At 40.7% G+C, this 12,186-nt stretch overlaps 1 protein-coding gene across 5 annotated transcripts in view; it reads left to right on the top strand.

The window, feature by feature from the left end:
• Positions 1–263: 263 nt before the first annotated feature.
• LOC109047858 (protocadherin-1-like) overlaps positions 264–12,186 on the top strand; it is a 154,596-nt gene continuing 142,673 nt past the window's right edge. Inside the window, exons 1-3 of one of the 5 annotated variants that reach the window (XM_042738275.1) lie at positions 1,124–1,780; positions 5,612–5,672; positions 10,646–11,480. In XM_042738275.1, coding sequence (XP_042594209.1) covers positions 5,629–5,672; positions 10,646–11,480 — 879 coding nt within the window. In that variant the 5' untranslated portion in view covers positions 1,124–1,780; positions 5,612–5,628. Of the gene's footprint in view, positions 428–1,123; positions 1,781–2,953; positions 2,983–5,611; positions 5,673–10,645; positions 11,481–12,186 lie in introns of those variants that run through there. The other 4 variants (XM_042738274.1, XM_042738278.1, XM_042738276.1 and 1 more) reach the window with 4 other exon arrangements.

Raw genomic sequence — 12,186 nt, 5'->3', positions numbered from 1 at the left:
AAGTAGAGAATGATTGAAAACCGCGCTGAGTCGAGACATTTAGCCATAAATGACTCAGTCGTGCTTGCTATCGCATCTCTCAAGCGTGACGATTGTGTTTGAGTTTCGGGCGAAAGGATAATGTCATTTAATGGTACAATGACATTGGTAACGTCTGCATGTTTCTTAATAAGAAGCATATTTTAAAGGTAGACGTTATGTTAATATCATTTTATTTCTTCATAAAAATGTCTTTCAGGTAAGGGCTGTGCACGAGGAATCTAGCACCTGCACGAGGGATGCGCGCGCAGCGTGACACGGGTTGAAAAGAGGACGGAAATAATCGTTTATTCCGAGTGGTCGGGAGACGCGTCCCAAAGTTTTTCTGCATGCCAAGTTTAGGAGGTATCCCTTTTAGCAGTGTTGCCAGATCACAGAACAGAAACAGGCAAGTACATGTAACATCCCTTATCATAAGGAATGAAACGAATTAAATCCATTTAGCCTACAAAAAAATAATTAAAATATCTTTAAATAAATGCTTAAATGCCAGTGGTTCATCAGTGGTCTGTAACTTGTTGACTGTTGATAAACCACACATTTTGTTTGTAGTATAAATACGTTGCCATACTACATTCATGTTGTCATTGTCCTTTGACCGTATGTGTTTTGACCTAGTTGTGTAATAGCAACAAACACGGTCTACTTATAGGTACAAATTAACCTAGTGGAACAACTTTCCTGGTAGTGCAGCAGTCAAAGTATTGCTCACTATTTCACTATGAACATGCTACTGCTATGTTGGGCCTCATGCTCATTTGCATATTAAAGTTAGGAAGTATAGAACGATATTTAGATATGGGAACTATGTAGAGCATAGCTCAAACTGCACACTTGACAGCAGCAATTAGTAATTGGTCACACTTTAGCCAAACAGCGACTGTGTTTTGGAGCCCCAACTGGGGATCGCTCATATTTAAAAGCCTTTCTATGACAGAACAAGCATATTCGCTTATAATAAGCGGATATGGCAACACTGGCACTTGGTAATGTTTGGGTAAATACGAATGAGATTTTGTTGTGGAGTCCACAGAAGCACGTCTCACAAAGCTCCGCCCTCGACGATTCAAAATGATGTTCTTGTATGAGGAACTGAGCGAGCGAGAGAGGGGGAGAGCGAGAGCGAGAGCGCAATCGGTCGGAAATCACTTCACTCTCACATAGGCTATCCACAGTATACACGCGCGCGGTGAGCTGCGGCAAGAGCGCGAGCCCCGGCGTCCTCAGTATCACTGAATTGTAAACTGGTGTTGAGAGCACGCGCACTGGACACTACCGGACATAGCCTTGGAAGATTTTTCTGTTTTCACTTTTACGCACAGACAGTTGTTGACTGAAGGTTGAAGTTTTTGGAGGATGTTGTCGTGTGGAATTGGAGGTTTCGGGATGCTGTAAGCCCGGTCCGGAGTTGCGCTGGTTCGGGGTTTCCTTTCGTGCGCAAGGAGAGGACACTTCTCTCTGATGTAACCACCATCAGCCAAGTTGCGCGCTCTTATTTTCTGACGTGACACTTTTCGCTACAGTTCTAGCGGACCCCTCGTGTTAAAAAAAGAGGAATTTTAAGGAAAACCAAGAGAGCTGACAGCGGAAAAGGGTGCTGTTTTTTTGTATCGACAGGATTGCGGTGGTGCTGAATTTTGGATATCCAAAGCGCTTGATTTGTGCAGAGGGAACGCGGCTCTCGGTCCGACTCCATCGGCCAAGACTTGCCTACAACTAAGAGGAGTAACTATCCGTTAAGGTATATGAGCTTGTTTCCTATCGATATTATCACATCATTTGCACATTTGTTCCTCTTACCAATGTATGCGCTCTCATGTTGTCCGTAAATGAGGTTATCATAGGAGCTATGTAAAGATACTTTTCTTTATTTACTGTGCATGTGTGTAAATCATAATTACGACAGAAGTATAATATCACCCGACACAAGGTTGCGTGATTATTTGATTTTAATTATAATAAACGGTAAGCAAATAACTGTGAAGTGCTGCACGCCTCAGTTTAAATATCCCGAATTTATCTAGCCTATCTCAAGTTAACATCGCCCTCGATTGTCCCCAGAGCTGATTAGCTCGTATGTGACATGTTTTCCCTACACTACTGCTATTGATTTTTCTACAAGAAACCGAGCGCTGGAGTGGATCGCCAATCTATGCTAGCTTGCTATTGCATTTCCACATATAGAAAATAAGCCCTTGACCCCATGGATCCACAGAGATTGAACATCTTCAACTAGCTCAAGTGCCGGTCAGTGTATCTTCGCGTGGATCTGAATCGATTCCTCACTCTAAAATGTAATATTCAACTCTTTCCAGTGCGCTCGAGAATGAGCGCATTATAGATGGGGGAAAAAAAAACCCTCACAGGAACTGCGCTTATTGCATGTAAACATGTTTGAAGCTTATAAGCACTGTTCAAAGTAGACAGAATAAAGAATTTGTATATATTTTGTTAGCTTTTATAGGTAAACCCTCAAGTTTGATATCTTATTCGGTTATTGCTGGCTCCCACAACCTGTTGCTCTCGTTTTTGCGCATTTATCACATAGCTCCACTTTTCCATCTCAGTGCGTTTAAAAATTCCGCAGTTAATTTTACCAACAGAATGTCGACTAGTCAACATTTCAAGAGACGCACTGATATCTTTCCTTGTACTCAGTCACCAATAATCGTTACTGAACAATCGAAACATTGCCTGTCATAACAGCGGAATCCGGTCTTTCTGGCCGCTCCCGTAGTCGGGTTGCTAAACCTGTTTGTCCGGCTGAGAGAAACAGGTGTGAAAACACGACAAGGCTTGTGCTTTATTCCGCCCAGCTGTGATCGGACATCTAGATTCTTTCTGTGGTTCATTTGTTGGCAAAGCGTTCAGTGTTGTGATGTCTGCGTTCAGACGGATGTATTGTTGTTGAGCTGGTCTAACTCGGAGCGCATTCATCCGCAGGTAAAAGTCATTTCTATTCCGCTCTCATCGAGATCGTGTTCTGTAGGCATCAGCACAACACAGCGGCATTTGAGTGAGATCCTCGTGCTGTTCCAGTAGATTATTGATCTGTGGATCTTATAAACACAATCTTGTTTTCCCCCTCCGTTTCTTTAATATGCCTAAACTATTTTTGTCGCTCAATCTGGACAGTTATAGGTGATTGCGATTTGAATTTATGGAATGGGGGATGGGGCGACTGACTACTTGTATTGTACAAAGTAAACAAAAATATATATATATATAACATCAACAAAAAAAGTTTGGTGGTCTTCATGCATGATTGAGCGTTTCAGTGAGATTTTAAGTAACCACAAAAGTTAGAAGTTAGTCAGGGCGGCTCGTATTTTTACATAGTCGCTCGAGCAGAAATCGCGTTGTCTGAGGAGGATACCATAGCAACAGCATACCGCTGAGCCTTTGGACTGTGCGTTGACAAAACATAAATGCTATCATGTTTTATCAGTTTATCATAGATCTGCGTTTCAATATATATATATAACAAGGACTTTAGTATTTTGATTAAGACCCCTTTTAGTTTTGTTATAGTTGGCGTTTGGACGTATGTGCCCTGTCAGGCTCAGCTAATTGCGTCCTGATAGTCTTCTAGAGAAATTCTCTTTAAAAAGTTGAAATACATCGAATAATTCGCACATATCGGGCATTTGATCTGAATGTGTCTCCTCGTTATAACCAGCCCTTAGTAAACTTGATGGGCGTAGACGATACACACGGAGTACGAGAGTGAAGCGAAACGGGAGGAAATGAGACTCCCCAAGCACACTGAGACAATTTTAAGGTGAACGCTTGAATGAACCGAAACTTCTACATTGTAGAAAGCAGAGATTATCCGTGCACATTTAAGATGCATATATATTTTCTTTTATATTAAACCTTATTCCAAGTGATCTCCTGTAAAGGTTTTATTTATTTATTTATTTGGCACTTATTACAAATTACATGTTACAAATTATATGTAGATTTCACTGTAAATGAAGGGAAGCTCTACAGAGTGGTAGTGAAGTAGTCAACACTATACACTGTACAGTCACCAGTTGAACCTTGAGACTAAAAGATTACAAGCTGCATGCTTGAAGGAGTTTCTAGTCTTTACCGTGTCATACTTTTTTGAGTAATATATCAGTGTTTTGAATCATTGTAGAAATTGAGATTAGTTCAGTTAAAATATTATCCAATGATTGTATGTTGACAATTTCCAGCTTATATATATATACGTTTTGAGCTGAAATGTTACATTTCAGCATTTCTGTGCTTATAGGTCAGTTTTGCTGTACAGAATAATCTGGATTTCCTTCAGTTTCATCACTTGAAAGACAACATCTAGAATCCTTCAACTATAAACAGTTAATATAGTTTACGTTTATATTGTTCATGGAAAATAATTGTCTGTTGGTCAAAATGACTAAATAGCAAGCTATCACCCAGTGTTGAGCTTTACTGTCTTTCATTACTTTCTCATTTTGACATAGTTTCAAAACAAATCCGTATACATAAAGTAAAAGTATTATGCCTATTTTGCTAATTTTATTACAACCTGGTCTGTTTAACCCATAATATTAGCAGCAGTCCTCCCGTCTTTGTCTATCAGTGTGTGTGTGTTTGTGTGCGTGTGTGTGTGTGTATGTATGTGTGTATGTGTGTGTTTAGCCGTGTGTAATGGTGTGTGAGAGTTTGTGTGCCAGCCTTGTGACTGGCCAGCTCTCTCTGTGTAACAGCCTGGTAGACAGCAGCGGGGCAGCAGTTCATCTCGTCTGAAAGCGGGCGCAGACTAATCTGGCCCCACAATGGCTGAATGAAATAATTAAAGTAATCCTCTGTGCCTCGCACTTGGCTAGGGAGGGGGCCTTGGACCACCCATCCTGAATGGGTCACTGAACGCCATGGAGCTGGTGGCCTGTAGAACCTAGATGGCTGCAGCCGAGGACAAAAGCTCATGTGAACTCAAATCATTGGCCGTTGGCGCTGGCATCAAAGTCTTGACGGACTCAGTGTTTAGAATGTGGTTGGTTAGTGTTTATTGCCTGCTGAACTACTTAATTTTATCTAATTTATGTGGTTTCAGGAGGATTTGTATGTGTGGTCTCCATGAGAAAGAGCGCATATGAATGCATTTTATTCACAGGTCACTACACACTTTTTCAATCTCCTTGCTGATTAATCGGCAACATTATTCAATTGGTTAGTCTAACGGCTTACCTCGTGTAACAGTAAGCAAATAACTCCTCGACTTTTATGCTATATTTTTTGAATACGCCCTTCAGGTGCGCACTAAAATGTCAGTTGAGCCGGATGAGTTAACCATTAACCTAGGACAGATGCTGCACTCACACTTCCTTCTAAGTCAATCATTCTCCTGGCTTCAGACAAGAGCTGACTCCTGAACCCTCATAAATGTCACCGCTTTAATTTAATTCTTTAATTATCGCGTTGAATCCGGGATGGGGATGGGTTAGAACAATCACTGACTGAGTGCGTAACCATGACGCAGTGCCACCGCTGTGCCTTGTCCAGGAATCCGACTCCTGCCACGGCGGTTACGTAAATACTTTTATTGCTTTATTTTCCCTAGAATCACCTTGCTGTTTCATGCTGAGCATCTACACCTGGGGGGGAGGGTTGTCTTGGCAGAGGTATGCCATCCTAATATTCCCATTTGTTTAGTTTTTTTTGCTGGCAGAGGAAGGGTGAACGTTGGTACAATGATGAATTCCTTGTTACAAGACTCTAAAGAGGAAAGAAGGAGAGCGAGACGGTGAGAGTGAGGGAGAGAGAAAATCATACAGCAATTTTAAAGCATGTCAGCGGGGGTGGTTTTAGAATAGTAATTAGCCTGTTAAATCTGTTAACCTCCCCCTGCGCAACAACACAATGGCCTTCTCGACAATATATATATGAGCGCGTCTCTGAGAGGGCACGAGAGGGCATAAAAGGATGGTGTGCATATGAAAGAGAAAGACAGAGAGATGTAGGAGGTGTTGTTACAAGAGACCAGGTGTGAAATGAACATAATGTGGTTTTTGCGGACAGGAAATGAGAGGGGAACCACATTCCCCCGAAGACTGATGCAAAAATTCTGGCCAAATGTACTGTGAATAATCTGTAAAGAGCCGACGGTTAGACTCCATAGGGGAAACGCCGATTCACGCCTTCCTTTGCACTCACAGCTATTGATTATATTAATGACATCCAGCTTATACACAGCAGTACGAGATGAATTAGGCTTCACAGCCTGAGAGTCGAGCATAAATTCTCACAGGATTATGACAGTAGTCATAAATACCGCACTCTGGCGACGCCTGTCTCCCTGCGAGGAGATCTTAGCTGCGGCTCGACGATGGCACATTTGAAGACGTTATTAGAGAGGTGGACGGTGCGTGTTGATTTAGGGCCTGTCATAAATCGCTTCTCTGACCATGTAATGATGACGATCAAAGCTCGGAGGTGAAGAAAAGCCCCACCAACGGCCTATTGTCAATGTAATGGTTAGGCTTTTTGTGTACCTGTGTGATAGCTAAGTGCGAACTCTCTGCAACTGAAAGGAAAGCTGTCTGCTGTGTTGCAGTGCTTGATTTGACTCTGTTAGGGCCTCCTGTGTCTTGTAAATCTTGCTGTCGTTAAGGCACGCCACTCATATGCACTTATGCATTTCCATTACAAAGGAGAGTTCTTAGCCAAAAGCCTGAGCCATTGCCACCCCTAAATTTCATATACTCAAACATGTTCAGTTGGTTTTCTTTTTTTCATGACCTTCATGTTTTTCTCGAAGATTTTCCATTTTCCTGAGTCTGTGCTCGCAAACACTCGCTGACATTCCTTTGCTGTGGTTGTTTTTAGATCTTGTGTGTAACTTTTACACACCCACAGATGCACGCCGCATACATATGTGCACACACGGGCTTACATTCAGAGAAGAGTGTGGGAAAGGATGTCTGTGGCCCACATTGGGGTTCCCAGCATACAGTGACCCTTAACACGGACTCTTTATGCCGGGCCCTGGAGAGCGAATGTCGTGAGAGCTTCGTAAACCCTTCATCGCAACAAACAGATTCACACGCTTTTCATGTTGCGAGAATGTTTTTGAGCTTTATTTACTTTTCCAGCGCACAATGAAGATGGGATGTTTTGGTTTAGTTTATATATATATAGTTCTTGTCCTTTTTGTTTAAACAGATAGCATTTTAGTGCCATTTTTTTAAAGGCCGGTTAATCCTTGACCCAGTGCTTTTGAAGTCCCTGCACTGCTTTTTCATGTTGACCTTTTTTCATCAACATACGGTACAAAATTCTACATGCAACTTCAGCAGAGACTCTGACACGTAACTGTGGAATGCCACCTCCATAAGATGGTAGTTTGAAACCACAATGAGAGATAGGTTGTTTTAAAGGTGAGGTATTTTTCACCTCTCCAGCCTCCATTGCGGTCGGCGCTGTTTAATTAGCCGCATGAAAGTGTGCCAGAGTCGTCTGTCTCGACAGATTCAGAATTAGACTGTGAAATTAGTAAGAAATGAGTCAAGCTCTCATCATATGTGTGATCAGGGTCACACATCCCACCCTTCATTTCAGCCTCATTAGTGCATTGTTCTCCCAACAGTGTCGTTGCTGCAGTTGTGTATGTGTGTTTGTAGTCACTGGTGTCTAATTTGTGTATAATAAAACTGTCTTTATGGGAGTGTATAGGGGAGCGTGTGCTTGTTGCAGTTACCTTAGCCTTTTTTGTTGCTCTAACCACACATTCTTTGTAATGTGTTTGTGAAAGGCTCGCTGTCATGTGTCTGCTAATGGAAACATATTGAATGGTACATGCACTAAACTACTACAACCAATCAATACTGGAAGAAGCCACTTCCTATTAGTCACCAAATGGCTGCACCAATATTTTTTTAGTAATTATATGGTTGTACCATTTTTTTTTTTAAAATAATTGTAGGTTGATATTTTTTTTTTATTGTGATTTTTTTTTAGGTTTGGTATTCACAGACAGAATGTAACTAGTGGCAGCGCTCTCACATCCCCCATTGGTTCACTGCTGGGTCGAGTTAAGGTGTCTGTCTCCTCTGGACAGTAATCTAGCAGCTCTGCCTCATTAGCCATGGGGAGCATGGTGGGATAACATCGCACATATGTTACAGGGGTCTGCAATTACCACAACGGGAAACATCAAATTAACATGACCTTAAACGTGATGGATTAAACAGAATCTGATTTATTTATTTGGTTGCTTTTTTTTTCGTGTTCTTTTGCAGTACCTCATGCTGAGGTTGTTAACGTTTGGTGAAGTGGCAGGAGGGGGCTGTTGTCAAGACGGCCTTTATAGCCTGTCTCTCACCTCTCCATGGTTGTTTGATTTTGCAACAAATTGGGAGCCATTTGCTGTGAATAGCTATCAACTGAAGTGGCCATTGGAAGATTAGAAAACCACACCCTTGTACCATGTGTTCAATAACTTAAAGACAGGAAAGGGAAGATTCACAATACTGTTTTTAAGAAACCATGATTTTGGTCTAATTTCTCTTTTTTTTGTTAAACAACTAGCATATGCGACTAAATCTTCACTCTGGGCGACTAAATGATGCCTAATATTAGCCAATGGCTAATAAATTATCAGATTTTACTCACCAGTGTGTGAGTTGGAGGCTAAGTATAAGTTTAGCACATATATATTTTCACTCGCTGAACACTCTGACTGAGCGCTTCAGAGTTTCACTCTCCATCAAGCGATCTGTGCTGGTTTTCAGTTCATCTGAATGGATGTGCAACGCACCTATATTTGACGTACCGTAAACTCTAGTGTGAAGGCGCACCACTCTCCATCGCTTTGACATACGCAGAGAGAGAGAAAGTGAATTGATGTGTAAACGATATTCTTTGTTGTATTTTCCTGTCAAAATAATGACTTTTTAGAACTGCTGGGTTTTCCTGTAGTGGGCGGAGCTAATGCGCAAATGGCAATCTCATTGGCTGGCGGTCACCTTGTATCGTCCCTGTTTTGATTTCAGCAAATCAGTTCGAGCGAACGCACACAACCTGATTAATAGTCATGAATCCAGCAGTCCATTAATCCTTAGTAATCCTTAGTGCGTTTTATAGTTCTTATTAGTAGAATTCGTATCATTATTATCTTGTGTGTATTTTTGTTAGTTTTTCTTTTCTTTTTACAGAAACACTGAATGACCAAAAAAGCACCACCATCATTCTTGTTGTGTTTTTTAGTTATAATTATTAGTATTCGTTCAAATATGGTTATCAAGTTTATTTCAAATTACTAAAGTTCTATTATTAAATAATAATTGATTATTCTAATGCTTGACTCTCTGATGTTAAGAGTGTACTTTCAGGTATTTAAAAAAACTGTGTTGTATTTCACACACACGCATGCACACACTCAAACACACATGCACGCACACACTCACACACACACACACACACACACACACACACACACACATATATATTTATATATATATATATATATATATATATATATATATATATTTGTGCGTTATATATATATTTTTATATACAGTGGTGATTCAATTGGCAAGATGTCCTTAGAGGGTTGTTAAATCATTTATACCCCCACCCCCCCCCCAGAGTACAGAGTAAAACATTTGTGTAAAATATGAGTTACAAGAAGAGCACAGTGAGAAGACGAGCCGTTTGCGAAGGAAGTGGGCAAGAAACACTCCAAGAAACGGTGTGATGTGTGTGAATGAAGTGGGCTGGAAACCTTTTGAAATAATAATAATATAATTATTTAATAAGAAAATAAATATAAAACCAAAGATTTACCATCAGATCTTTGGTTTTATAGGCCTATCTAATTTTATTAATTATTTTAGTTCATTATTATTATTATTATTATTATTATTATTATTTTCTTATTGTTTTGCCCCCCAGGTTTCGCTGTGTTTTTTATTTAAATTTATTACGGTATAAATTACAGCTTTTAAAAAAAGGCCAAACTAACAATTAATAAAATATAGAACATATTTATTTCTAAATGCTGAGAGTAATATGGGCCAAAAATAATTTTAACTGTACTACCTAAGATTTTTTTTGATATATGATTTTAAATATATAAACGTTATTTGGTTTTGGCAAATAATAATGCATACGGCTCTGGGAAAAATAATCTCATGGTTGATTTTGATGGATTTCACACTTTCGTTGACCCCAGGCATGGTTCTAGAAATGAGAGCTGAGCCAGTTTATCAATAGCTTGGAAAAGGTAGATCAAGCAGAGTTACAGCATTTTTTGAATGGACATCACTTGTCTGCTAGCTTCCTCTCGTAGGATCAGTCAGCCAATGCATCTCTCAGGAACATATGTTGTCTTTATGAATTAGACATGACGTGAAGTTTGCAGAATGAAGGTCAAACACAAGTAACTGTTTGTGACACATTTACTGCCTCTAAAAAGCAGAGGTTTACAACACCTGAAGGGGTGATCAATCATAAATCCCAGGGATTCAGTACCATAAAACTCTGTCGCTGCCATCGCTTTACAGGCTTTTTGGCACTGTCAGAGACTTTGAAGGATTATGTCTGAAGAATGAATGTTTCTCTAATCTTATTTGTTTGTTTGCTTGATCTTTTGCAGCAACAGACTGATGATGTGCCAGAGTGCCAATGCGATGTGGTCACGGTGGTGTGCCATGGTAGTGTGGATTTTCCTTCTCCTCTGTTGCTCTGCAAATGTCGTCAGCACCATCATCTACCAGGTGACAGAGGAGCAGCCACCTAACACACTAATTGGCAGCTTGGCATCTGACCAGGGCCTGCCAGACACTGGTCACCTTTACAAGCTTGAGGTGGGTGCTCCTTACCTCCGTGTGGATGGCAAAACAGGGGATATCTACACCACAGAGATCCCGATCGATCGTGAGACTCTCAAGGACTGTCGCAACCTTTTCGAAGGCGATCCTTGTTTCCTAGAATTTGAGGTATCGATTACAGACCTGATGAAAGGCACAGGACCTCGGCTCATTGAAGGCCGCATTGAGATCTTGGATGAGAACGACAACACTCCACAGTTCTCTTCACCTGTCTTGACACTGTCGATCCCGGAGAACACACACGTCGGTGCACTTTTCGCCATACCTCTGGCCACCGACAAGGATTCTGGAAGCAATGGCATCGCCGATTATGCGCTAACGACTGGCCCTGAAGCTGCCAACCTTTTCAGCCTGCAGGTGGCGCAAGACTCAGATGAGAAATTGCCACAACTCATTGTATTGGGAAACCTGGACAGGGAGCAGCGAGATTCATATGACCTCAACATAAAAGTGGTCGATGGTGGCTCTCCACCCCGCCAGAGTAGCGCCCTGCTCAGGATCACCATTACAGATGCCAATGACAACGTGCCCAAATTTGAGAGGTCGCATTATGAGGGTGAGCTCCCAGAAAACAGCCCACCAGGTCATTCTGTTCTACAAGTAAGTAATCTATTTTTAAGTCATACTTTCTATCTATAACTAAAGAAATGTAATTCAAAGCTAAAGTTATGTCATATGCTGGAAAATTATGTATACTTTGAATGCATTGTATTTCACATTGCATGAATGTGTCTGCTGAATTCATAATAAATTATTCTTTATAAGTATTATTATATTTTAATTTTATACTTTTATACAGTGACTATTTATGCATATTTAATGTTTATTATATAAAATATGAATTAAGTAAATATGTCATGACACAAGTGTCTCAATATACTCACCTGTAAGCATGTATATGCCATGCTAAACCTTTAGATTGGACAAAAAAGTAATAGAGGATCTGATTTGACAGCTTGGCAATAAAAGTGCACTCAAGCCCCACATACAGAACCTGACAAGCTCTTGTAAATGGGAAGTCTCAGTTATTCCGGTGGGCTTTAGCCTTGATTCCCACACAACAGGGTTAAAGCGGAAGAAATGGGAAAGCCAAATCATATTTTCACAGGCAATCGATTGATCTCTCGTGGTCCCTTTAAACACAAACTTTACAAATCAGAAGAGAGGTATTGACTGGCATAGGAGAATTACATGTTGAATTGTTGTGGAAACGAAAGCACTGCTAAGATTAGGGAAGCCGTGAAGGCTGGAAGCTTTCCAAGATCAATCTGAAGCAAGTGTCCAGGCAAAAAAAAAAAAATGTATT

Source organism: Cyprinus carpio, chromosome B14 (assembly GCF_018340385.1).
Source record: "Cyprinus carpio isolate SPL01 chromosome B14, ASM1834038v1, whole genome shotgun sequence".
NCBI classification, from domain to species: domain Eukaryota; kingdom Metazoa; phylum Chordata; class Actinopteri; order Cypriniformes; family Cyprinidae; genus Cyprinus; species Cyprinus carpio.
The sequence above is the reverse complement of the archived record's forward strand: the minus strand, read 5'-3'. Positions and strand labels throughout refer to the sequence as shown.